Consider the following 27931-nt stretch of genomic DNA (forward strand, 5'->3'; position numbering starts at 1 on the left):
GAGTGAGCTCTCAAGCCCTCTGGTGGCTGCGAGCCCTTGCAAGCCACTGCAATAGCTTCTATAATCCAGTGAGAAAGCCTCTGTCGAGATAAAGATTTCCCTCTGTGAGAGGTAGCCCATGACACAAAAAGTTGGTCATGTCTCCTAAACTCTGCAGTCCTCTGTATATAGTGACGAAGTGCCCTGACAGGGCACAAACAGTTCAACCTTTGGTCCTCCACTGAGGAAAAAGGTGTGGGATGGAAGGCCGTCAGTTCTACAGTTTGACACCTATAGGCCGTGTCCACCACCTTAGGTACAAACGCCGGGTTGGGGCGTAGGTGCACCCTGGTGTAGTCTTGATCAAACTGTAAACACGCAGGGCGGATGGAGAGCCTGCAAATCACTTACTCTCTTTGCTGTGGTCAGAGCTAAGAGCAAAGCTGTCCTCAAAGACAGGAACTTTAACCATATTCCCTCTAATGGTTCAAATGGATGATGACAGAGAGAGTCTAAAACCAGGGCTAAGTCCCAGCGAGGGACTAGAGGCCTGGAGACCGGGCGTAGGCAACGAACCCCCTTCATGAACCGACAGACTAGGGGGTGCTGACCTGCAGGTTTGTCCCCAAAACCCACATGACAAGCTGAGATGGCCGCTAAATAGACCTTGATAGTTGAAAACGCCTTGCCTCTATCCAACAGGTCTTGCAGAAAGCAGAGGAGTTCTATCACTGTGCATTGAAAAGAAATGATGTTCTTTCCAGCACACCACTCTTCAAAAACGCGCCATTTATAACCATATAATACACCCGTAGAGCCGGTTCGGGCACTCTGAATCGTGTCAATGACTGTCTGGGGTAGGCCTGCTGCATTTAAATTCCACCGCTCACAGGCCAGGCCGAGAGCCATCCTGCCTGGGTGGGGATGGTAGATTTCCCCTCTCGCCTGTGACAACAGGTCCCTCCGTATTGGGAGGGGCCATGGCTGGCCCTTCAGCAGCTGCACTATTTCTGCCACCCAATGTTTGGATTGCCAAAGTGGAGCAATTAGGATCAGTGACAGGCCCTGTTCCCTCACCCTGGCTAGAGTGGGGGAGATTAAGCTCAGGGGTGGGAATGCGTATAGTAGGGCGCTTGGCCACGGGTGGGCTAATGCATCCACACCCAGCGGTGCATTTACGTCTGTTAGGGAGAAGTAAAGAGGACACTGGGCGTTTTCCTGCAAGGCGAAGAGATCTACGGTAGCTCTCCCGTACCTCCGCTCTCGGACACGAGGATCGCGTCTTTCACCCAGTGTTTGAACCACTTCAAAACCGCAGCGGACGGTCTCATTCAGACTGTGCCTGAGTTTGCTAGGCCTCATGGCGTCTGCAATCTCAGTAGTGAAATGGGGACTTTTAATGATGAGGGACTTTCAACGATGGGTCTCGTCTCTCCGCTTATGCTCGCGCCGGCACCTCAAACGATTGGTGAGAGTGCCAGCGGCGTGCATGATAGCCCTCCGCTACTGGAGAAATCCCTCAGTTTTGAGGACGGGGATTCCTCTGGGGGGCGTGTCCACGAGAATGACGTTAACGACAGACGCCTCTCTACTAGGCTGGGGTGCGACGGTGGGGGGCAGAGCTGTGAATGATGTCTGGTCCCCCCAGCTGAAAAAGGAACACATAAATTATTTAGAACTCCTTGCAGTGTTCTTAGCTCTGAGACACTTCAATGGAATTCTAAAGGGCCAGCATGTGTTAGTGAAAACAGACAACTCCACAGTCGTAGCCTATATCAATCGCCAAGGCGGCACCCGCTCCTTGAAACTACACAGGCTGGCAAGGAGACTAATCCTGTGGTGCAGCCCCCAGTTTCTCTCAGTCCGCGCGACAAATCTCATGTCACGGGGAAATCCCCTATACGGAGATTGGAAACTCCATCCACAAGTAGTGGCTCAGTGATCTAACACTACTTTGGAATCTATGAGGGCTTGGTCTCTCGAGTGGGCGCAAAGCAGAAAATGATGCGTTTGTTCCTTAACGGGGCTAGCGCAGCTTCCATACATTTGCTGAAACAGCGGGGCGCTAATGCTAACCCAAATGGGATAGTTAGGAACTCGTAGGCTTTGCCCTCGAAGGCAAACCTCAAAAATTTCCTGTGTGCGGGGAACACATCGATATGATAGAACGCGTCCGCCGCCACAAACCAATCGTGGGGGGCGGATTGATTGACATAACACTTTGTGTAGTAGCTCCTGAACGTGTATTTTCGTAGGTGCTTGTTTAACACACAGAGGTCCAAGATGGGCCGGAGAGCCGAGCTCCCTTTCTTTGGAATGACAAAGTACCGGGAGTAAAAGCCCTGTTTGCTCTCCTCCGGTATAGCTCTGATTGCTCGTTTGTTTAAAAGAGATACGATCTCTTCCCTTAAAACACGAGCTGAATCCCCTTTGGCCACTGAAACTAATACTCCGTGGAACCTTGGAGGTCTCATGGCAAATTGTAGCCTGTAACCTAGAGTTATCATGGCTAAAACCCACGGGCTTGTTGTGTTGTTGTGCCACTGTTCCGCTCTGGCCGAGAATGAGCCTCTCGTGACGCATATTGATGACGTCACGCCCACCGCGTGAAATTCTGCGTGAAGGGTGTTCATTGCCTGAGAGGGAGCATGAGCTGGTGGCTGAGGGCAGGGAAAGCACTGGTTTGAATGTGTTTTGAGACCAACAGAGAAAATCACCCTTGGCCCAAGGCCTGGCTGCGATTGGGGAAAATTTATTTTTTGGTGACACTGACATTTTTCTTTATTGTTTGGTGACGCTGACATTTTTGAGATAAAGGCCCCAACATCTCCTCTCTGGGAACCAAGAGGAGAGAAAGAGTGGCTACTCTGAGCGAACAGGCGGGGCTTTGTGACTCCCCCAGCTTTCTCTTTCTGGAGAGCGGGGGGAGTTGGGGAGGGGCAGCTGAGGTCAGGCTGACCGCTTCTTTTTGTTCTCAGTGGGTTGTGGTGGACAGTTTTTGGCCGCCACCGCCGCGAAGGAAGGCTTTTCCCACGAACCAGTGTTGGCCCTAGGCAGCTGGTTCGCCTGCTGAGCTGGAGGGGCTGGGCGTTCTGGTCTGGCAGCTCCCTGTTTAGCTCTCGCCGCCGCTGCTGAGAAGCCAGGCTGAGTCGCCTGGGGGGGGGGGGGGGGGCGTGGCGTTGGTTTTCGAGGCAGACAGAGGTTGAATGCCTCGTCCTCCTGTTTCCGGAGGGAGCTTGTCTCCCTCATTCTCTCCAGCGCCGGACCAAACAGACCCTTGGTGGGGTCATAGGGCATCGCTGAGGCCTGAGAGGTTCAGCCACAGGGCTCTTTCACCCGTCACTGCGAGGCCCATCACCCGGCCGCAGCTCTGAACGGCACCGCGAGAGGAGCGGAGGAGTAAGTTGTTTACGACGCAGATCTCATCCCAGAGTGCTGTGTTCAGGGACTCTGAGTCGATCTGGCCCCCCATCTCCTCCAGGATCTCAGTCTGGTAAGCTGACAGGAGTGTGACAGCATTCAGTGTGCAGACCGATTGGGCTGCATGTTTGTACATGTGCTGGAATACGCTGTCAGGCAGTCCATCTTGCTGGGCAAAGGGATGTTGGAGGAGGCGGAAATAGAGCGGCGACAAAGTGATCCTGAATTAGACAGTTTCAGCCATAGACTGTATATATAGAACTGGACAGTGTGGCTGCATTCTGCAGTGTTCTATGGAATTGAAGCCGCCGAGGCGACGCCATCTTGGAAAATTTGCAACCAATTTGAAGTGCGGCTGCGCAGCAAAAGTTGAAACATGCGCAGTGAAGAGGAGTCGAAGGCTAGCTGGCTGGATGAATTTTGCAGCTGTGAGTTAGCTAAACAGTACAAACAACAATCGGTTTGTTCTTGTCTGGTAAGTGTTGTGTATCAACTGAAAAGTTTTTTTTGTCTATTGGTGTTCTTAAATACGTCTAAGAGAGCTTATTATGTTGATTATAGACTGTGACAATTTAGTATGGTGAATACTAATGAGCTAACAACAGAAATACGGACAGCGAATTACATGCTAACGTTAGCAGCTACATCAACGTTACCGTTAACGGGAGGCTAAGTTAGTCGTTGAAGTGAAGATTAGCACACAGCTCCCGTAACAGTCGATGCATGATATACTTGGTTTTATTAGTTGTTGCTGTTTTCAAATATCTCAATGTATGCCATCTCAACATGGAGTAACCATTGACTGTACATGGGGATCAGTGGGGACAGTCAGTACAGTACAGTATATGATGTGATAAAGCAACGGTATGATGTGATAAAGCAACTCAAGTTAACGTTAATGTAATGTGAAGCATGGACCTCATCAACCTGTCATGTTAATGTGACTACTAGCCAGTTTGCCAGCGTTGCATTTTTTCTAACGTTAACGACAGACACCTCTGTTAGAGCTACTTCTGTGATGGTAGGTCGGTAACTTAGCATAGACTGTAAAAAATAGATCGGTAGGTCGGTAGTTGTAGACCGCATAAGTGAATGATCGATAAATGAAACGCCTGCATTAAACACTTCGCCAAGAACCAGTCACTGGTATTTTTCAAGCTGGCGCAAGTTAATAACATTCTAGGCTGTGAAGTTTATTGCACACATTTAATTAATTGGTATTACTAGTGGTGTTGAGTGCCTGATTAGATGCTTTGTAATGTTGTAAAATTGTCTGACTAACTTTATTGTAACTTTCCTTTTTGCAGGTAAGATATGGGTGATGGCTGAATGTACTGGAGGTGGCGGCAAGGTGGTCTCCATGGTCTACATTAGCCTGCAAGCAAGGGAATGCCTACATGAAGTGGTTTGGCTGGGGTGGTCTGAGGTGGCATGTCCTCCCCCTTTCTCCAAGTCCCCTGACATCCATCTCCCTGACATCATCACCCACCGTCACTGGATCAACCTGAAGCCCCTTATACATGGGAAATGGCACAGCACCACTACGTTCTGAAAACACATGACTTTCAATAACTTGCGAGGCACCAAGAAAGGTCTGCCGCTGCTCTGAACCTTCTGTTAATGTGACATCATTCATACTTGAGGCTGTACACATCCCTTTGTTTCTATTTTCTTTATTGATGTCACCCAAACTTCAACTTTCTGTATGCCCCTGAACTCAAATTGTAAATTGCAATGCACCATTTAACCAGTGGTGTAGTCTAGTTAGTTAGTTGTAGTGGTGGGTATACTGTGAGCAATCCCAAATGTTATTAAATACGTATCCTATCTATTTTAAATGGGTATACTGAGACGATGATGCTTTTTAAATGGGTTTACTGTGTAGTCCTGTGTATCACATTGACTATACCATACCACGGTCATTTAACTGCCTTGGTATTTAAGTCAGAGGCCATTGCTTAGTATTTAACTGTAGCCTACACAAAGATGTAGACGTTACAAGAATATTAATATCAGAATAATTATTGGTTGATACTAGTGATGGGCAAATGAAGCTTTGGTGAACCACTAAACCACAGCAGTGTGAAGCTAGCAACACTAATGAAAAAATCCAAAATGGCTGCCACATGTAGATTTTTCAACATAAAAGTCCTTACCCAAACCAGTATATGTAACCAAAAATATTGGTTTGCTTAGGACTTTTATGTTGAAAAATGTATGTGTGGCGGCCATCTTTTTGCTTTTCAGCTAGTGTCGTGCAACATGACTGGTCTTCAATCAGCCAAATCTCTCTTTGGCCTATAGGACACTGACTGGATCTGCTCCTTGTTATTTTAATTCAATGATCAAGATACACATCCCCAACCGCCCACTGTGGTCTTCTGATGAGCGTCTGTTGTGTCGACCAGTCTTAAACGCTAGGTCAAATTCAAGACTCTTTTCCTCAGTGGTTCCATGTTGGTGGAATGAGTTGCTCTTCGTTCTTGTGATAGTTTTTGGTCTTTTAAGCACTTCTTATACATTATGGTTTGTATGCAGTAGTACTGTTTTATTTTCATTATAGGCTGTTGATTAATTTGACATTGTTTATTACAGTGCATGAAAATGCACTGTACTGTTCTTCCTAGGCAACAACTTCAACAACAACTTATTATTATTCCGCTTACCACTTTTTCCGTACGCAATTTGTCTTGAACAGTTTAACTTAGAAACTTCGTTCAAACTTTGTAACGTAGGTCTTCAAACGGACCAAGCTGCTATGTCTTTTCAACTTTGAAACTTTTATACTTTGTAAACTATTAAAGAAAAACTTTTTTAAAATCCCCATAGACTTAACATTGCCGATTATGACATCATAATACGGCCATTAAGCAATTAGAATCCTATGGCAGGTGTTCAGGCCACCTGCAGCCTCAGGCTTTAAGCATACAATCTGGGTCAATTAAGACTACACACCCAAAACTGTTCCAAATAAAAGTCCTCACTACAATAATCCACTGTTAAACAATGTAACCCATTAAACTACTGAACTTTTTACATTCAACTTTTAAACGGTCTACTTTTAAACTATCTATCTATTAAACTAGCTGTCTATCAACAACTTTTAAACTATATACATTCAACTTTTAAACAGTCTACTTTTAAACTATTATTAAACTATCTATTAAACTAGCTGTCTATCAACAACTTTTAACTTGTCATCAACTATGTCAACACTCGTCATCAACTATGACTCCTACCCACTGTAGCTAGTTAGCATGGTTAACATAGTGTTAGCATTGCTAACATTGTTAGCATTTTTAGCAAAACTGCTAAAAATGATTAGCTAGGTAAGCTAAGTCACATGGTTAGCATGTTAGCATAACTACTAAAAATAAGCTAGGTTAGCATGTTAGCATGCTAGTTAGCATAACTACTAAAAATGATAAGCTAGGTTAGGTAAGTCACATGGTTAGCATGGTTAGCGTTGTTAATATGCTAGTTAGCATAGTTAGCATAACTATTAAAAATGATAAGTTAGGTTAGCTAAGTCACATGGTTAGCATAACTGTTAAATATGAATAGCTAAGTTAGCTAAGTCACATGGTTAGCATGTTAGCATTCTTAGTATTTTAGCACAACTGCTATAAATTATTAGCTAAGTTAGCTAAGTCACATAGTAAGCATTGTTAGCATAGTTAACAGGATTAACATTATTAGCATTTTTTTAAAAACTGCTAGAAAACATTAACTAAATTAACTAAGTAACTTGGTTAGCATTATTATCTTTGCTAGCAGTTATGTTAACTATGTTAACAAACATTAGAGCCATTCCAACTGTCAGTTATCGTCAACTATCTACCTAAATAATTTAACCATTTAAACTATCCACCTATTTAACTGTTCAGTCATTCCAACTATATTAAACCTCATCTACCTAGCAAATAATTTAACCATATAAACTATCCATCTATTTAACTGTTCAGTCATTCCAACTATATTAAACCTCATCTACCTAGCAACCAATATAGTTTGTTTTTACTCTGTATGATATTTTACCTCATATTTTTGCATTTTCATGCACTGTATTTCCTTCAGGAAATGCTTTTCTAGTTATTGATATTCTCCTTAATGTAGTCTTACCATGTTTTTGTTATATTATTGATTGAATGGGCATTATTATTTATTATTGCTTTCCCCCCTCATTTTCATTGTTTATTTCATTAGGCTATTGATTGATTTTAAGTATTATATTGTTTTGTATATGTAAGGGTAACCATAACCATCATCATAATGTGGTATTTTCTTATGCACTTGAAACAAAGAATAAAAATGTTTCTTTAAACGTAGTACCACTTTAGCACATCCCTCACTGAACAGCAAAGTAGCTTTCTGATTATGTGTAAAATGTTTACAGAGTATCCTGATGTAGTAGGTCCATGTTCTCATATTTTTACAGCTGACATGAAGGCTGCAATATTACATTTTTGATTTATAATGGAGCACCCTCTCTGGTGAAAGACTAGCAAGCCTGTGGTAGAGGCATACGATTACAGACATATTGAGAGAGCCTATCAATGAGTTGTCACAGTTTTCAATTTAGACGTATTATTTTGAAATGATGTACGTCTACGGGAGGATTTACACATCACTGGCAAGACCTGATCAAATCATACCAATGCAAAATGCTTCTCCAGCAGTGCAATCGCAGGTAACAACACCTTAATGCATTTTCAGATACCGCTGTTCTGAGCATACTAAGCAAATTGTCATTTGTTGAATCCCTCCTCACGTTAAGCTATGGTCCAATAATGTGTTCACTAAACACAAGTAACGTTATTTGTCGGGCTGATTCATAAATGGGCATATTACCGAGGTTGTCGACCTAGCAGGCTAGGTGGCGTTTATTGCCATTCGCAAAACTAAGCAAGAGTTAACATTAATGAAACTTAACATCGCCTTCTCCAGTGACTTAAGTGTATTGAAATGAAGTTGCAACAATGATGGCGGCAATCACTGGTTACGTTAAACCATTTGAAACAAGTAGGACTGTAAATGATGGTGACTATGGCTAATGTCACTTCGGATCAATATAGCAGAGCCCTTTTACTTTACCTATCAACTGGCTAATGCTAGCATGATGTAGCATGCTATGAGCTAATATACTTAGCATCTACGAAAGAACAGCACATATTTTTTTTCACAAAGAATCTGTCACAACTAACAACGATGTCTCTTACAAACAACTACACAATGTATGACTATCAATATGTATTTAGTCAGACTGTGATAAGATATAGCCTAATGATAATAACAGCAACACTTATTTAGGTTAGATTATGTGTCGACATCAGGTGTCGTTAAAATAAGTGAGCGATGACGTGTAGTGTCTGCAGCCTAGACGGTAAAACATAATGGACAAAGCGTCGTGTCTGCAGCCAGCCAGCTGTCAATCATAGGTGTAAACACGCCCTTTTTAGATTTGTTAATATAATATAAAAAAAAATAATTTCAGCGAGAAAAGAAAAATTGTGTGTATTGAAGCATCTTGAAAACTATTTTTTCTAATAAAAAGTTGTTGATACAAAAATAGTTTTAGGTGAGAAAAGTGACACGGAAAGTTGGCTACTTGGCCATTGAAATACATGGGGATGGGCGGAGTTACACACTGTACTGCAGCCAGCCACCAGGGGGCTCTGGACTAACGCTCGCATCACTCTTAACAGACGGCACACTGTCCAGTTCTATATATACAGTCTATGGTTTCAGCAGACGGAAGAGGACTGGAATTTTGACACTGAAATGTTGCCAATTGACCGTTCGCAAAACCCCGCCCATCGAACGCAGATGAGCCAATGGCAATCCAGTAGCTCCGTGCAGGCAGACATGGCCCGTCAACTTCACCTTATGGCTCTATAGAAATGTATTGGGAGCCTTGATATTTGTCCGGTTTTATGGGATTTTATAGTGATATTGAGTTGAGTGAGTTGAAAAGGACAGTCAAATGACATATGTGGAATTAACACAACACCGATACACAGAAAAATGCCTTTCAATCTTGATTACGTTTTTCTGTAATTATGTTAAATTAGATTAAATTCTCTCGTCCCAGATCTCCACTATTTTAAAGTCAAGGGTTACTCCTTAGCAAACCATAACTAAACAGTGCTCCACCACATCTGTGGATTAAGCCACACAATCAACTCAATGTCAGTAAGATAAATAAGGATGTTAATTGTTCACAGCATTGCCAGCATTGTTGATTGTCACTTGGAGGAGACTTGTTAGCATAGTTAGCTAACCGCTGCTAATAACGTACTAGCTTCATCACGTCAGAGAAGCATGGGGATGTGCCACTGATCTTTATAGATCAGTGGGCTGTGCACAGTAGTGTAACATTTATTCACCATATAATAATTAAGTGGCTCTGCAATGTAGGCTATGTTTCCGGCAGCACCATGTTCCTTACATGACATGGCCCAGTGTCCTTGTAACATGCATGCATGGCCCAGTGTCCTTGTAACACACATGCATCTATCTAGCACAGCTAATGTTAATATTAATATCAGTGAATCACACTCGCCTCCCGTTTAAGTTTGTCACCCAACAAAGCTAGATATGAGTTTTTATACATGTATCTCCATGTCATACTGCAGTCTTTTAACGGATTGTAAATGATTGTAAATGAATTTAGGTCCGTGGCTCTCTAAAAGAGCCTCTTGTGCTGTAACTTTTACAGTCTTACAGCTACTGTACCATTGAATTTCTAGACAGCTCCGTTCTGAGTTTGACGGGCGTAGTAACAATAACTAGGGGGCGTGGCTTTTGCGAACGGTGTTGGACAAAGACTGTATAGAGCTGCACAGTCCCGCCCACAGCCAAAATGCGGTTAGGTGCCGGATGTAAGATTCCCATTCATCTGTCCCATTGACGTTTGGAAAAATCTGTATCTAAAGAGTTTTACAGCATGTCTTAGGCTAACCAGCTACGGCATAACTCATAAGCATACAACATATCATTTCGAGTAAAAAAACGAAGAGAAAATCCAAAAAAAGTCAAAGGTACAAGACTGTGTACATATTTTCATTTCCGAGCAAAGGAACTACTCATCCCATAAACCACCGCGCCTCACTGAATAATATAGGCAAAATCGGCGCGATTTATTTTGCCATTTCCAACCGGCGACAGCACGCGAACCCTTTCCTCCAAACAGTGATTTTTATATAGTGAATATGCAGTTAATAGCAGTTATTTCAGGAGTAATCGTGTAAATAATAGTGTTTTGATATTGAATTTTATATTTATCATCATGTATTTTATATCGTGTGTGTGTGAAAGCGGTTAACGTTAACGGCAGTGCTTTGTAATGTTACCTGACTCATCCTATGCTGTCATCAATGCTCAGTTGGGCTGATGCATGGACTGGTGCATGGTCTGCTCTTGGACCACCATATTCAGTTTATTAATTTGCCGTGAATTATTACACAAAATGTTCATTAAATGCGCAAAGTATTCCTAGGTTAATGATTGATTGGCTACAGTAGCCTAGCTAATGTTAACTAGCACTGCTAGCAGCATTAACGTTACCAACCTCCTAACTTTGTAGGTCTTGTCCCTCATGCTGGCCCTTACAAAACCCACAAACTGACTCTCGGACACACAACAGTCAATGACCCGATTTAAAGTTGCTTTCACCCCTTTGGACACTCACTAAAACATAATATATTTCATACCTGTGTTGCAGCATGTAGGCTAATGTTAGCTGCATTATGTAATGACATACAGTGTCGGAAATGCTAAAGGTTAGCCTGTCGGCTACCTGAAAAGTTTGAGTGTTTAAAGCTACATTGTGTACTTTTTTGAGTTAATTCTTAGCAAAAACCCATTTGTTCTTTCAAAAATATGTGCTCATTCATGTGTAATTATTTCCACCTACTAATCAAAGTATTGTCGTAAGTGTAGAATCTGCTATTCCAAATACATACGCGCGAATGGCTGAATCATAGACAGTAAAAGAAATGGACGAACAGACTCCGTCGTTTTCAATGGGAGGGCACTGAGTCAAATAGAACGATTTTTCAGTTGGTACTGCGTAGTACTGCGCAGACTCACACTTAACTTCGTGACGTTAGCCATCGAACTGAATCTTGTAACTCATATGATAGATACACAGAAATTCTTCTCACACTTCCTTCGCCTTCAAAGTCATCAAAGTTAAACATTTATTTATGTATTATCATCCTCACCAAGTCGAGTTAATGTTGAAGCTACCACACATGATCATCTTCAAAAACAGTCATGCTAAAACAAAACAAAGTTATAGCCTTGAAGCTAATCTTCTTTCCACTTTTCCGACCTACGGTCAATCCATCGAAAACCTCTGAAATGATTAGTGCCCTTTTTAAAAAAAATTAGATTTACTTTTTTATTATTATTAGGTTCCCTCTGTGTAATGCTTTACCTTAACATACGGTCGTGTATGCTAGGTTTTGCTTATGAGTTACCGTCAGACAGTAAGGTGGACTGAGCTTCTTATCCAAACAATACGGTTATCTCCCTACGGCGCGAAAGAGAGATTACGTCAAAGCTAGCTTCCCTCCAACCGAACAAGCTAACCGTTCTTCTTACGGGTAACCAACGTTACGGACGAGGTAGTGGAGTCTGTTTTGCCTTTGTAGTGTTTATGTGGATTACACAGAAGCTACAATATCGGCACAGGATATATGTTATATGAAGTTATGGTATTTCAAAAAAATCCTACAATGAATGGACTTCTATGGGAGTTAGCAGAGAGGTGGTCCCTCCAGCCTACGTCGATTCTTCTACTTCTGGGAATTCACCTGCCCCCTTGGGCTGAATCCATGTTGCGCCTCCATCTTTGAAATACATTCGCCAACGAGGGACATTCCTGGATGAAGATGGAGGATTACATTTATTCTCGAGGACATGAAAAGGAGTCGCCAAGGAAGCAAAAAAGAGAATTAAAACGCCAACGCGACCGGAAAAACAACAGACCAAAGTCAATATTGGAGTGGCTTTTCTAAGATGGAAAGAGCTCGTGAGGAGCAAGGATTTTAAAAGGGACGCCGAAGTTGCCTGCTTTCTCCTCGACAGGTAATTCGGCCTATTCGTGTAAACATATACAGTCTATGGTGTAAATTCGAAGTTTTATAGTTGCTTGGCTTACTATAGCATGGTTGTCCATAACGCTAGAATGACATCTGGGATACTTTTCCTCACGTCGATGAAAAAGGATTGTCTAGTCTACGTTGTAAAATAAATCTGCTATGACGGATCACAGGCAAAGGGCACTGTACATTGTAGTTATTTTTCTTTGCTTTTGCTTTGTAGCCTAAATGTATCCTAATCTGATAATGCTAGGGTAGCCAATTCCAAGGGTGACGTTCACATCCTGAGGCCTGTCCTGTAGTCTTATTAATTGTAGACGTAGCCAACTAATTACTAAGGGCCCGTCCACACGGAGACGCTTTTTAGGTTAAACGCAGAGGTTTTGCTTCGTCTTGGCCGAGCGTCCAAACGAATCCTGTAAACGCACTGCCCGAAACTGCACCTTTCTGAAACCTGGTCCCAGAGTGGAGAAATCTGAAACCGTAGCCCGTTTGAATTCGTTTAGACAGCGAAACCGCACATCCTGCTTGCGTATCGATGATGTCATTGCCACACCTCAGCTGCCCTGGACTTGCACTTATAGTATTGCCTAGTTTTCATACATGACATTACCTACGATTACACTCCATAAGATAAATATCACAACTGGTCAGTGACGCGAGAGAACTTAAGTTATTAGGAAAGTGCGGTGTAAGTTTAGGCTACATTAATTTGTGCGTAGTGCCAGTGTCATTCATTTATTTTACACGGCTTACAACATATATACATGCATTCACAGTCGAGTGAAATCAGATATAAGCATACAAAGACGCTTAGAACTCACGTTAAGCCGATGGTAGCACACTGAATACGAATGCGCGATTTGATGCAGGCAAAAGTATTGACTGTTACTAACGAGGGTTTTATAGCAATAGTATAAATGTGCAACAGAATAGCCTAGAACTTGGGTAAGCCTTGCGTTTAGTAGCCTAATTGCGGTGAATCTAATGTGAATCATGGACTATCCTACAACCAAAGAAAGTAAAGGTGATTAGTAGGCCTACCTGCATTAGCCAAATAAAGGACGGGACTGCACCCTTCACAAACCGTAAAATAAAGTTTATTAGTTTTACAGTTGACTACAGTTGACAGTTCACCATCAGTCCACACAAACAATTCTGGTTTCCTTGCACTAGCCATTTGGTCGTAGCCTATTCTGTCTGTTTGTAAAGCGCAAATTTTGGTGAATTTCTGTAAAGAAACAGTGCCACCTATAGGCCTGGGGAATGAAGTAACGTGTTGAGTCGTGTTGAGATGGATCCGTTTGGACGCAAATATTCTTGATGCGGTTTCAGGGAAGACGGAGGAAAAAAAGATCGGTTTCGTACGTGTGGACAGGGCCTAAATTGTCTGAAAGTTTTTCATCATATGAGTGTAGCCTACACCTCAGAATGGGGGAAGGGTAGACTAGCCTAGTCCATTACACTTGTGAATGGAGCAATTAGACCAGCCAGCCCATTGAGACTGATCATTGAGGGTCTAAGTCATTATCATGCAGAACAATAAAATACAGACAGAACTGCTTTGATTGAACTTTAATCAATGCAACTACCAAAATACATCTTTCCTCACAGTCATAAAATGAATGTACTTTGTTTGTGGTTAAAGTGAGACATTCTAACATGTACTGCTCTTTTTTTGTCCAGCTATGAGGGAGAACTGAGAGCAGTCACATCAACACCAATGAAGGGAAAGCCCTCTAGTATAAACTACTCCAGGGGCCTCATTTATAAAAAGGGTTGCGTAGAAACCATCCTTCATTTGATCTTAGATCATTTCTGAAATGATCGTACGCACAAAAAAACGTGCGTACGCCACCCTTCCAGATGTGCCCATTATAAATCACAAATGAACGTCAACTTGTGCGCAGCCGAATGGTTTTAGGTCTCCGCCTGGTAAACACCCCCTCATCAATTTCATTAGCATATGTTTAAATTAAATCAATGGCCTAGAAGCTGTAGCTTATGTAAAATTAGATATTGAAAACATTGTATAGGCCTAGCCTATATGCGTCAGTTCGAATAGTTTAACTAATTATGTTTTTTCCAGCAAAGCTTTCTGGAAAGAGATCGTATGCATCCATGTCCATTGTCCTCTGCTCGCTTTCATTCCTTTTGCTTGCAGTAATGTGAATAAATCAACATTTCGTATGTTTAGGCCTACTTTGTAGAAAAAAAATGGGTAGGCCTAGCTTATGAAGGAAAGACCTCTAGGCCTATATACTCCTGTACATTATGGTACAGTAGGCTACTGTTTCCAATATGACCCAGGGTAATATGCTGATTTAGCCTACAAAACAGAGGACTAAATTATAAGCGTGATATGTCATGTAGGCTTAACGTTTCTTTTAGGGTAGGCTATGTTTTTGCTGAAAAAGTAGCCTAGTTCGCCGGTCATTTTTCATTCATTCTGCATATCTTTGCTATCATTTTCTTTTAAATAATGTCCAATGCCTTAAACATTGTCCTTTATTGTTTGCTTTAGGCTTACCTTTATATTTTATCCTACATTATTCAACTCACATATTGTCATCTGATCTTGGGCACTGCCAGTCAAAAAAAGCAAACAGGTGCGCGCTCTGCACCTCTTTACGCAACTCCGAAGCAACACTACATATGAAGATGCCCTGCTTTCAGAGGATAACTTCCGTCCCTTGGTTGTGTAGGCTATATATGATATAAAATATCATTGTATAGCTTACAGTCAAATATTACCTTTCTGTTACAAAGCTGGGAATAGGCCTATGAGCGCAAATTAGGATGTAGTGGAGGCTAAACGCGAGTAAACGCAGTTTATCCACCTCTGAAATTTCAGAAATAGAGTTTAGGCCTACCCACCTCTTATTAGAGTTTATCCACCTCTCAAAAAAGTTTATTCACTTTTAACATTCCAAACTGTATGATCAAATACTATCCTATATTCCCAATACTGCACAATAACCTCCAACATTAATCAAACTGTTCGAATGCCTTTTTGAATGCCTTCCTCTCCTAAACAAGGGCAATTGGACATATGATGGTCAATATTAGATTGGTGAGAACACTAAATATACTAGATCACCTGTAAGAATGTTTCAATTATTCTATCGTAGGTGTTTTTTTTTTTTTTAGATATTGTGAAATAAGTAAGCTATACGTCTTTTCACTTTCTTAAGTGGGCTATAGTTCTCATTAGCAGTTTTATGCCAAACCATGAAACATTAAGCTGCGTCCAAAAACGTCTTTAAAAATCTTCTGATATTGATCATGCATATGGAAAAGAAAGTCATGAGATCGTTGGTCTTGGAATTTTGAAAATGCATCGCACTTGGACCTCAGATTACTTGCAGTACCCAGGCATTACCACAAGGAAATGGTCGTACGTCAAGTTTGAACCTGACGTGGAGATAAGCACTTTTTCACGTCAAAGACGGTTTTTATAAATCTGAGCGTTGGCATGGATTTGAGCGTACGCACGCTCTAAGATCAAATCTGTGCGTAAGAACGCGTTATAAATGAGGCCCCAGAAGTGTCCAGCATTTCTAGTGGGACAGACAGGTCAGTCACTGCATGAAAACAATTGTTGATTCTATGTGATTGTTGTTTGATAATAACTGAAAGTATATTTTTAATAACTTGGTGTTTACCATTTTATGTATTGTTATATGTTGTGAAACGCTCTGCTTATTCATTTCAGATGAGCATCTTGGTGCAATTGCAGATGCCCCTGAAATTGAGAACCTTGAACAGAGGTTGTAACGTGACTAATCTGAATCTTTTTATTTTAAATTTAGAGATCAAATTGTCTCTGGGGTGCCAGGCAGTATTTGGCTGCCAATTCAAATGTAGCCACCTTTACAGCGAAACTATCACATAAATCAAACAACACAAACAGGTTTTATAAATTTCAAATCATATATTGTGATAGTTTAAATTAAAACAAACAAATATTCATACACATAATCAATATCCCTCTATACAATGGAAAATAAAATGCTATTTAACAAAAAGGGAACGTATGAAAGAGTGAGTCACTGAAGGAAAGTGAGTTGTGGAATACTTTGAATTAGTTGTATACTGGCGGAAGGGAAACGTGAACTCGGAGATGAGTGTTGTTACCAGCGGGAGACTAGCCAGGGGAACTGCAGAGTAGGCCTACGACTTGAACCAGGGATCTTCGCAACACCTCGACAAGAAAAAGGAAAACATCTTGCCATGCTGCCGATCCATTCCGTCGTGCGCAACACGAAGTAGTTTGAGCCGGTCCTATTTTGCTCAGGATCCGTGCTGCTTCATAGTAATTCCTCAAAGGGATTAATCCACAAGGGTATCCAAGGAATCCAATTGTACTACATCCAGTATGAATGTTCTGTTTAACTATCCAGTGTGAATGTTCTGTTTAACTATCCAGTGTGAATGCTCTGTTTAAAATGCTCCCGCCATGTCTCACAAGCCCTCGGTAACTACTCTCTCCGATAGAGCTTCCTGTAATTAGCGCTCTCCTCCCGCAGGTTAGGCCAAGCAGCCTTTTATCGTCAGCTGACTGCGTGACGTTAACCTAATTAGTGCTTAAGCAACCGGGTTGGATAAGCCTAAAGTAATATATACATTTTTATTATAAAGAATATGGAGCGGTCCGCTACAAGGTAACCCATCAATGGTCATAATGTCTATACCCTAACCCTACATGACATTCTCTATTGTATATTTTCATGATATAAGCATTTATATATATTTTTTACAAAGCCTACATGACATGAGCATCGTGGAGGAGGATGTGGACGAAATTCAATGGTCTTGTTATGTGATGCATGTGCATGCCTTCATTGTTACCTTGCCTGTAACTCAGTCTAGGCAAAATAGCACTATACAGATTAGTAACAATATGTTGAACTATATAAAATGGTGTGTATGTCTAACGACACTGCATGTCTTCCACAGGATCAGCTTTCCAGGAGACTGCAAATTTAGAATGATGGCCCATGTTGCTTCAAAGGCACCATACAAAAAGGAAGGGTTCATGTGTAAATACCATAATTTGTTAATTTCTGTAAATAAATATATTGCAAATAACATTGTTGACCATGTTACTGTCATTTGGTGTTTCAAAATGGTAAATTACCACAACTCCTTTTTTAGCTAGATGTACCGCAGAGCGGTACAAAATATGACCGCCGCCCAGTCCAGCACATTTTTTCCACAAAAAGAAATCACGCTGAAAGGCCTATATGATTCTAACTGTCTCACTAAATTGCATTATCCACACTCAATTCTCACTGGTATCTGCTAGACAACAAGTACCAAAACATGATTAGTTCATAGATTTCACATGTAAAATTCATTTTATACAACCCCACCTCCATCTTTTCTGAGAAATTCTTGATTGTTTGTGTTACGTTTATGTTATGTGTGTGGGTGTGTGTGTGCGTGCTTGTGTGTGTGCCTGCGTATGTGTCTGTGCATGCAAGCATACATATGTCTACTGTGTGAGTATGTGTCATACGTATGATTACTGTGAATGTATGTGTGTGTGTGTGTCTGTTTGTGCACGTGTGCACATGAAATGGGTTAACATGACCCCTGGAGGCAAACATACGGAAAAAAATGGTCATCCTAGGCCCTACAGTTCTCAAGATATTCACAGAGAACTGTGTCTGCCCTACTTTCCTTTCGGGGGGTCCAGTCCAGCGGGGGGGGCTACAGATCAAAATGAAAAACGATGGTTCCATGCTATCTATGTGGGGTTACATGCCCACCAAGTTTCGTGTACCCCGGTCTTTCAGTGTCCCGGGAATCATTGACGGAAATTTGGGCATGCGAAAAAAAAAAAAATCTGACTAAACCTGCGCGGCGGTCATAATTATACGTTTGTGGATGTAATGTATAAGAGGTACAGCATGAACAGTCTCTTATCAATTCTAAAAGTTTTTATTTTCATGAAAGCAAAATATAGCGATGTACCGGTGTAAAATAAATTAAATACAGTTTTAAAAGGAACAGGCAGTACAAGAACACTAATACAAAACTATTTACAATAACACAACATTACAACATTATAGGAAGGTGATATAAATTCCAGAGATGTCCCTGAGGGTCAGGGAATTTATCCCTTATCCTACACACACAGCTTGGGATCACTCTTCTATTACCCTGTCCTAGAGACCCATGCTGCCAGAAAATGAAATGTCTGTAGGTAGCATATCTGAACTCTATTGTCATCAGCTGGCTCTCTTACATGGCCTAATGCTGTGATGTACTGCCTGTGAATCTGGAGAAAACCTTCATCTAGGCAGTGCTGTGTGTAGTGAGGCAGAAGGCTCACACAGGTGGCAGGGTTTTGTCCACAGCATTTTCTCTCCTGATCAGTTGGCATGTCTCTGCAGTATGTACACCAAGGCATCCCTGGCACAGGTGGGGGGATGACATGTCTGCACTGATGCATCAAACACCAGACCTGGCTGCCTCACTAGCAACTGTGTGGTTAGGTTCCTGTGCTCTTGCAGGCTCATTCCATCCACAAGTCTCTGAAGAAATAAGACACAAGAAATAAGATCAGATAGGCTTGTTTAGTGTCATTTTTCAAGTGTTCACACAAAATGATGAATACTATGTGTATGGACAATGAAAAGGTGAAAATGTTGTGTAACATTTTCTATAGACCATAACGTAATTATGTGTCGTGATTTCACTGGCAGACAACTCGCATCATGCAGTTGACTGGCAACAGCTAGAAATTGCTACATATAAACAATGGAGATACAAACAGGCAGGGAAGCTACACCAAGCGCGTAACTGAAGCGTTCCGTTCACAACGCGTAAAATAAATTTTAGAAGAATGGTCTATTTTTTTTCTGGTGTAGTGGCAGCAGACGCAACGCAAACGAACGTGCCTGGTGCAGCTTCCGAGCTAATTTCGGTGTCATTGACATTGATACTGTTCAGAGAAATATATTAAAAACACAAACCTCCGTTGCTTCTCTCCTTTGTCTTTGAAGTTCTTCCACTCTCTCCTCGTCATCTTTGGAGTCTTACTTTTTCTTTGCCTAGGAGGTCTCAACGATCCTCTGCCACCGGCTCTTGGCTTTTCTTTACCTTTCCCTCTTCCTTTATCTTTCCCTTGCACCTCTGTTGCATCGACTGATCTCTGACTCTGCTCACTGAGAAAAATAGTAGGCTACGCTGTAAACATTGCCTTTACACTATTAATCTCGCACATACAGAATAACGATAGCACTGATACTGACATTAGCATGCATTCGTTTGGGAACTTGATAGCTGATGCTAGCAATGAAATAGTAGCCTACCAAAATAACGAAAACGTAAAACTATTAGGCTATTCGCTTTACATAGAGGTCATACCCAACATGTTTACTGGCTATATAACTAAATGCAACCTGTAATTGTTTTCTAAAGTAACCTCATCACTGGAAGGAACACTGGACGAAGTCGTAGTACTGGAAGCCATGTTAACCTTGGCATGAAACGGCCACCGTAGGAGTTAAAATGCGCTCGGAATGGGAGGGGCTAGAAAGTAATATTCAGTTGGTTGTCATATAGAATTTCACCGCTAGATGGGAGAAGTTCTTACACAAGGTAGCTTTAAACTAACATTTACAGTGGTCTATTTCAGTGATTCTTAAACTAGGGGTCGCGACCCCAAATGGGGTCGCCAAAAACTTCCGTGGGGTCGCCAATTATTTTCTGTATTCAGTCTGAAATTATTATTAGGTGAAACAAAGGAAAATAATATTGGCCTTTTTCTTATTTACACGCAGTTAAGAGAAGAGAGAGAAATGTTTTCGTCTTTCAACGAGATCTGGTTCAGCCTATGGGCTACTGGTCCGCTGATAGAAACAATGTAACTTTCTGCTCCACTACGCAAACCCAACTTGTTCCCGCTATTTTAAGTAAAACAAAACAAAAGACATAGGTAGCCTACTAGCCAAAATGGACAGGTGGCTGCTTAAAAAATGTAACAAAAGCTCGGAAGTGCCATCTACCAGTGCGTCTTCTCCTCCGTGATCCTCAGATGGGACAAGTCTACAGGCCGGTGAGAATAAAAAAGGCGCGTCGGCTTTATCAGAAAGAATTTCTGAAATATGGATTCACTTGCCAAGTTAAAGATAACCTCGACCACCCACAATGTGTGATTTGTGGCTATCTTCTGGCGAATGAGAGCTTAAAACCTGTCAAAATGAAACGACATCTCAAAATACATGTCGGCTCAGCATCGTGGAGGAAAATCTCCGTGTCGCCGTATGCAGCATTCCTCCTAGAATTAACTTGCTATGTTCACGGAAGCATGCCCACCCTTCCCATTGAAATTGTTAAAGATAGTAAACCAGAAAAGAGAAATAAAAAAATATTGTTATTGTTATCGCCATAAATATAATTAATGTAACGTTGTAGGCCTAATGCGGCAGGCTGTGTACGTGCTTGTGTGTGCGCGCGCTACGCACATAGCGCTCTGATCTGATATGGCGGCAGCCTACACCCTGCACTTGTTTAATCGTGATTGTTTGGTTTTCTCGGTTCTTGTTCATATGGAGTAAATAAAACAAATGACATTGCTTTCTAGATTTTGCTTGATTTAGTTCAGGGATTCCCAAACTGTGGTACGCGTACCCCCGGTGGTACGCGAGCTGCTTCTAGGGGGTACGCGAGATGAAAAGGGCTATGGCGGACAGGTATAAAATGAAAATGTTTAATCTTTTGTAATTAATTCATGAATAAATACATTTTGTTCAGGTCATAATGATATGGACTCTGTATGTGTTCATCAAAAAAAGGGCAGCTTATTAATAAACATGACGCCTGGAATAGCTAATAGAATGCGTTACTTTTGAATGCGTTGGATGGTCCGTGGGGGGAAAGTTTCGCGGATATAACAGGTTTTTGAAAAAAACAAAAACAGAAAGGAGGGAAGGAGCAAAGCTAGGAGTTATTTCAGATGGGCAAGAAAGGTAACATTAAGCTAGGCTTTACATTTAACAAACTAAATGTAGCCTGTTTAGCCTTTCTAGGCTGTATAGCCTAATGTTGTCCAAACGAATACATCCTTGTCATGCATTGTTGTAGGCCTATTATAAGATAAGATGTTGTATGTGGATGTAGTTAGGCTACTATGCAGGCTAATTTTCATAACTTTTTAACTGACTAAATGCACACACCTAAAACCGGGAAACGGACAAATATTGTCAACGCGTGGGGGGGCGGGTGTTATAGAATGCGTTACGTTTTTATGTGTTTATGTGTCGGATGGTGGGGGTACGCGAGCCGAGTCGGAATGTAGGCGGTGGTACGCGGGGGGAAAAGTTTGGGAACCGCTGATTTAGTTGTTAACGTTTGAGGGGGGTATTTGAGTAAGGACTAAGGGTGCATTCAGAGCACCTCGGAATGACAAGGACCGCCCCCATGGCTACTTTGTTTTTCCGACAGCAAGTGTTCAAGTGCTTTGCCATCGAATGTGTGACAAACACGGATGCCACAACAAAGGGTAAAACATACACTCACTAATCCTAAACAAACAACTGTATTTGCTTAAAATATAGTGTAAGATGCTCGTGAAAGAAAGATATGCAGCTTTTCAAGTGATAAAAAGGGCAAATTCCCAAGTTCACATTAAAACTGTTGGACATGAAAGGCCACATGGACTACAAACGAACTACAACGTGACGACAAAAGTGATGACGAGTCCCTAACTGGGCAACTCTGTTAGCAAAATCTAGCCCCAGTTTCCGACCTCTGACTCACACATTAAGTGACGTGAATGACGCGGAATGATGATGTTTTCACTCGGAGAAAGGTTTTTCCGAAGCCCATGAACGCTAGATTAGAATGGGTTTGGGGAAAGTCGATTGCATCACGTCGTTGCACGACATCACGTCACGTGACATTTCAAAATTCCAACCTGTTAGAAAGCTAGGGTTTGCTGTTGCATTCAACTTCATTTCAATTTTGAAAGAAATACTGGACTATGTTTTTTTTTTTTTTTTTAAAAACGCCGACGAAATTGTGAATTTCCAGAGCGTGTTACTCCACACTCGGCAATCGACTCCTACGGACTTTCCCCTAAAGATGCCAGCTGCAGCAGCAACATTTCCGGAAAGGTACTGGCTTGATGAAATTCATTCTGGACTCGGGATACTTCGGTTTGGCTTTAGGGACCCCTCTACTCACTACCACGTAAGTGTAATGTTGTTTGGAACTGTAGAAGAGGTATAAAAATAGCGTTTTGTAGCGGCGAAATGACATGCCCTGGTAATTTGTTTATGAAACAAAAGGAGCAATTTTTTTAAATAATGCAAAATAGGGTCTGACATTTTCACAGTTTCACATTTCACAGATTTATTACTGTATAGACACTGAAAAATATTTTTGGTGGATAACATTGCTGATTTGGCTTCACAATATTTTTTTTAGAATAGGTCTATGGGACTTAACATTGGAGCTGCTCTTCGATAGGAACGCAACCACTTGGGGCGCTGGTTTTCACTTTCCCTCCCTATATACAGTCTATGGTGTTGTAAGTAAGATTACACCATTTTAGCAGTTGATGCAATAGAGCATCACAGTCCCGCCCACAGCCGATGCCGGAAGTAAAAATTCAATGCAATTTCTCCATTGACAATTGCGGTATAAGCCATAAAAACTTAACATGCGTGTGGTAGACTTAAAACCAGCTACGGCTGTACTAAGTGATTGTATATGCTCATATAGACGGCAAAAGTTAATGGGGCACTAACCTTGTTTTGAGATAAATGTCTTTTAATCGCAATCTCTTGGATAAGTAATTCATTACCCACAATCCTGAACAATCCCACAGTGATGCCTCTGATTGGTGGAAAGGCCGTTATGGTCATAGATTGAAACTTTCTCAACGAAAATTATTGACAAAGATGGTGGAGTCTTTTACTGCCTATGGCGAAAATCTTGTGTATGATGTGATTAAAAACTTTCTTGACAAATATTGGTACCTGTATCAACAAGGATTGTGGTTTATACATCACACAAACTTAGTCAGGGCCAATACACTATCAAATAGACTACTGTAAATGTTATTTTAAACACTCAAACTTTTCAGGTAGCCGACATTGTATGTCATTACATAATGCAGCTAACATTAGCCTACATGCTGCAACACAGGTATGAAGTATGTTTTAGTGAATGTCCAAAGGGGTGAAAGCCACTTTAAATCGGGTCACATTATTGACTGTTGTGTGTCCGAGAGTCAGCTTGTGGGTTTTGTAAGGGCCAGCATGAGGGAAAAGACCTACAGTCTCAAGTTGTGGCAAGTTAAGCAGGGAGATTGGTAACGCGCTGCTAGATAACATTAGCTAGGCTATTGTAGCCTTCATACTGTATGTTTATATCAATCATTAACCTAGGAATACTTCTTCGTGCATTTAATGAACATTTTGTGTAATGATTCACGGCAAATTAATAAACTGAATATGGTGGTCCAAGAGCAGACCATGCGCCGGTCCATGCATCAGCCCGACTGAGCAGTACAGCATAGGATGACAGTCAGGTACAAAGCACTGCACCATGTTGCTAACGTTAACGTTAACCGCTTTCACACACACACACAATATAAAATACACGATGATAAATATAAAATTCAATATCAAAACACTATTATTTACACGAATACTCCTGAAATAACTTCGATTAACTGCACATTCACTATATAAAAATCACTGTTTGGAGGAAAGGGTTCGCGTGCTGTCGGTGGTGTTCAAATGGCAATATTCGCGCGGTTTCATCCTTGCTTATATTATTATGACCGCCGCGCAGCGAATTATTATTATTTTTTTTTTCTTTTTCGCATGCCCAAATTTCCGTCAATGATTCCCGGGACACTGAAAGACCGGGGTACACGAAACTTGGTGGGCATGTAACCCCACATGGATAGCATGGAACCATCGTTTTTCATTTTGATCTGTAGCCCCCCCGCTGGACTGGACCCCCCGAAAGGAGGGTAGGGCAGACACAGTTTTCTGTGAATATCTCGAGAACCGTAGGGTTTAGGAGGACCATTTTTTTTGTATGTTGATCTCAAGGGGCCATGTCAACCCATTACATAACCACTCATTTCATGTATAGCGCCACCTAGTTAAACACAAAAAAGTAAAAATGAGGTGTTGTAATCGCAGGTATCTGTGACCTAACATACTCAAAACTGCATGAAATTGGAAGTGTAGGATCATTATGACACCCTCTGTATGCACGCCAAGTTTTGTGGAATTCCGTTCATGGGGGGTCACACAATAAATTAATTTATGTTACTATACACCAACTGGCCTGTAGGTGGCCGGAGACAGTTTTCTGTGAATATCTCGAGAACCGTAGGGCCTAGGAGGTCCACCTTTTTTATGTATGTTGGTCTTAAGGGGGCATGTCAACCCATCCCATTACCACTTATTTCATGTATAGCGCCACCTAGTTAAAAATTAAAAAGCAAAAAATCTGGTGTTTTCATCACAATATCTCTGGCTGACAAGGTCAAAACTGCACGAAAATATAAGTGTAGGATCATTATGACACCCTCCGAATGCATGCCAAGTTTTGTTTACTTTCGTTCATGGGGGGCTTTACAATAAAATAATTTATGTGTACATTTAGTGACGTACACCAACAGGGATTCCCGGGACACTGAAAGACCGGGCTACACAAAGCTTGGTGGGCATGTAACCCCACATGGATAGCATGGAATCGTCGTTTTTCGTTTTGATCTGTTAGCCCCCCCGCTGGACTGGACCCCCCGAAAGGAGGGTAGGGCAGACACAGTTCTCTGTGAATATCTTGAGAACTGTAGGGCCTAGGATGACCATTTTTTTCCGTATGTTTGCCTCCAGGGGTCATGTTAACCCATTTCATGTGCACTCATGTGCACAAACAGATACACACACACACACATACATCTACAGTAATCATACGTATGACACATACTCACACAGTAGACATATGTACCCTTGCATGCACAGGCACATACGCAGGCACACACACAAGCACGCACACACACACACACACACACACAAACACACACATACACACACACCCACACACATAACATAAACATGTACATGCACACATGCACACAATTCAAGAATTTCTCAGAATTATGAACAGGCAAGATGGAGGTGGGGTTGTATAAAATGATGTTTTGGTACTTGTTGTCTAGCAGATACCAGTGAGAATTGAGTGTGGATAATGCAATTTAGTGAGACAGTTAGAATCATATAGGCCTTTCAGCGTGATTTATTTTTGTGGAAAAAATGTGCTGGACTGGGCGGCGGTCATATTTTGTACCGCTCTGCGGTACATCTAGTTCAGTGAGGCGTGGTGGTTTATGGGATGAGTAGTTCCTTCGTTCGGAAATGAAAATATGTACACAGTCTTGTACCTTTGACTTTTTTTGGATTTTCTCTTCGTTTTTTCACTCGAAATGATATGTTGTATGCTTATGAGTTATGCCGTAGCTGGTTAGCCTAAGACGTGCTGTGAAACTCTTTAGATACGGATTTTTCCAAAACGTCAATGGGACAAATGAATGGGAATCTTAATTCCGGCACCTAACCGCATTTTGGCTGTGGGCGGCACTGCAGCTCTATTGCACACAATGTGTTATGGTGAGCAGTGTTTTAGTATAGCCAGGTGTTCCACACATGGGAATTTTTCTGCATTTCAGTGATCTGTGAGTATAGCTCACACACACACACACACAGGGAGCAGTTAGGGGTTAGATGCCTTGCTCAAGGGTACTTAGAAGTTAAGGGAGGGTAGAGCACATCATGTGTCCACAGAGTGTGATTAAAGCAACACCAAAGCACTTTTCCTCTGTCGCACGCATGCTGTTTGTTTATCCAGCACTGGCTCTGGAAATAACAATGTCCACAGACAAGGTATAGTATGTTGCATGATATTATGAAAGTATGATGTATTGCGACATCAGAAGCAAGTCAAATGTGTAGTTTCTTATGTCTCATTCCATCGAACTACAGATCCGCTACCCGATCTGGCAAACTTGCATAGTGCGGTTATAGCTGATAGAGGCTCGCGAAGCAAATGCAGAAGTGCCGTTCACCCTGTTACGAGTTGATAAACCACTAAAACGATTTTGGATTTTAAGGTACAAAAAACTCTTTGGTGTTGCTTAAGTGGATCAAGTTTCATGATTTGTTGACTTTTAATAAGCAACTGTCTATAGAGTCACAACTGAACACAGCCCTAGATTTAAGATGGTCTTTAAGCTGTTCTTATGCCGAATGTTGAAGCCATGGCCAGAATCCGACTCTCTTGCTATTATTTACTTTATTTTTGAGGACAATGCAAGGTTGTAATCAAGTTGTAATCAATTGAGTAACTGTTCACAATCTTGAAACATGTCATTGCTGCAATTAGTAGCCTAAATAATTGTTCTGGTGAAATGCTGCCCCACTTTGTTTGGAGGTAGCCAACTGTACACATATGACTGGTGCTGAAACATACACACAGCACATTTAAAGCAGTACCCTAAAACATTACATTACAAATAAATTTGTCACAATTAATTACTCTAATTTTGTCGATAAACCAATATGACCATTCACCCTCTTATCATCTTGGACCCCTAATAAAAGTAATCAGTAAAAATCTAACCCCAACTCTATTGATATATATATCAGTATACATGCAAACCTACCTTAAAAGGTATCAACTTGATCTTCAAAGGCCAGTCATGATTAATTAGCTCTGTAGAATAAAAAATAATATATATATATATATATATTATATATATATATATATATATAAAAGTTGTGCAGCTAGTTAATCTTTAACAGAATCATTTAATTTTAAACAGAGTTTTATAGAGAAGCATGACAAATAGCATTTCTCAGAGTGTTTACTTGGTGTTAGACAATATACCACATGATGTAGGACTCAAATACCACATTTACCTAGGATACATTGCTTTCATTGTCAAGTGTAAAACAGTGGAAGATAATATGCTGCAGTAAAGTAAGGAAGTTAAATGTGTTTGAGGAGTCTGATCAGTATAGCCAACATTGCAAACGTAGGGCCTTAATCATATTTGAAAGGGGTTATAGTACTTGACACATGTTGTAGCTTTTCATCACATCCATTCTAGAATCTTACCTCCCTTCTTTCGCCCACAGAAGGGAAAGCGCGGGAGGTGGTGCAAACACAGGGATTCATCATAGTGCAGAAGTTTTTGGTCACCATGAAGTAGATCCAACGACAGGTACAACTCCTCAGTGGAGTGCTCTAAAGAACACAGCAATACAACAGACTTATTGTGATTTCCCTGAGGACCAAATTGTGAGCAAAACCCAGATAGTCAGCAGGCTTCCAGATATCGGACCACCACTTCTGGCCCATGCACTGTCGACCATCATAATATTTTA

The 27931-nt window shown here is 41.4% G+C and overlaps 1 protein-coding gene and 1 long non-coding RNA gene across 3 annotated transcripts in view; one reads left to right on the forward strand and one right to left on the reverse strand.

The window, feature by feature from the left end:
- The window catches only part of ly86 (lymphocyte antigen 86), an 80687-nt gene that overhangs the window by 28268 nt on the left and 24488 nt on the right, over nt 1-27931 (reverse strand). For both annotated transcript variants that reach the window (XM_076291088.1, XM_076291087.1), the window contains exons 3-4: nt 27663-27791; nt 27208-27257 (exon numbers count right to left, since the gene is read on the reverse strand). In XM_076291088.1, coding sequence (XP_076147203.1) covers nt 27208-27257; nt 27663-27791 — 179 coding nt within the window. The remainder of the gene's footprint in view (nt 1-27207; nt 27258-27662; nt 27792-27931) is intronic.
- Nucleotides 12476-17496, forward strand: LOC143131783 (uncharacterized). The gene is made up of 3 exons (XR_012988212.1): nt 12476-12492; nt 16222-16276; nt 17466-17496. It is a non-coding gene; the product is annotated as an uncharacterized LOC143131783 (long non-coding RNA).

This window comes from Alosa pseudoharengus, unplaced genomic scaffold (assembly GCF_046254945.1).
Source record: "Alosa pseudoharengus isolate Yale_2024_CS ecotype anadromous, Long Island Sound unplaced genomic scaffold, YU_APseudo_1.1 YU_APseudo_1.1_scf_18, whole genome shotgun sequence".
NCBI lineage: Eukaryota > Metazoa > Chordata > Actinopteri > Clupeiformes > Clupeidae > Alosa > Alosa pseudoharengus.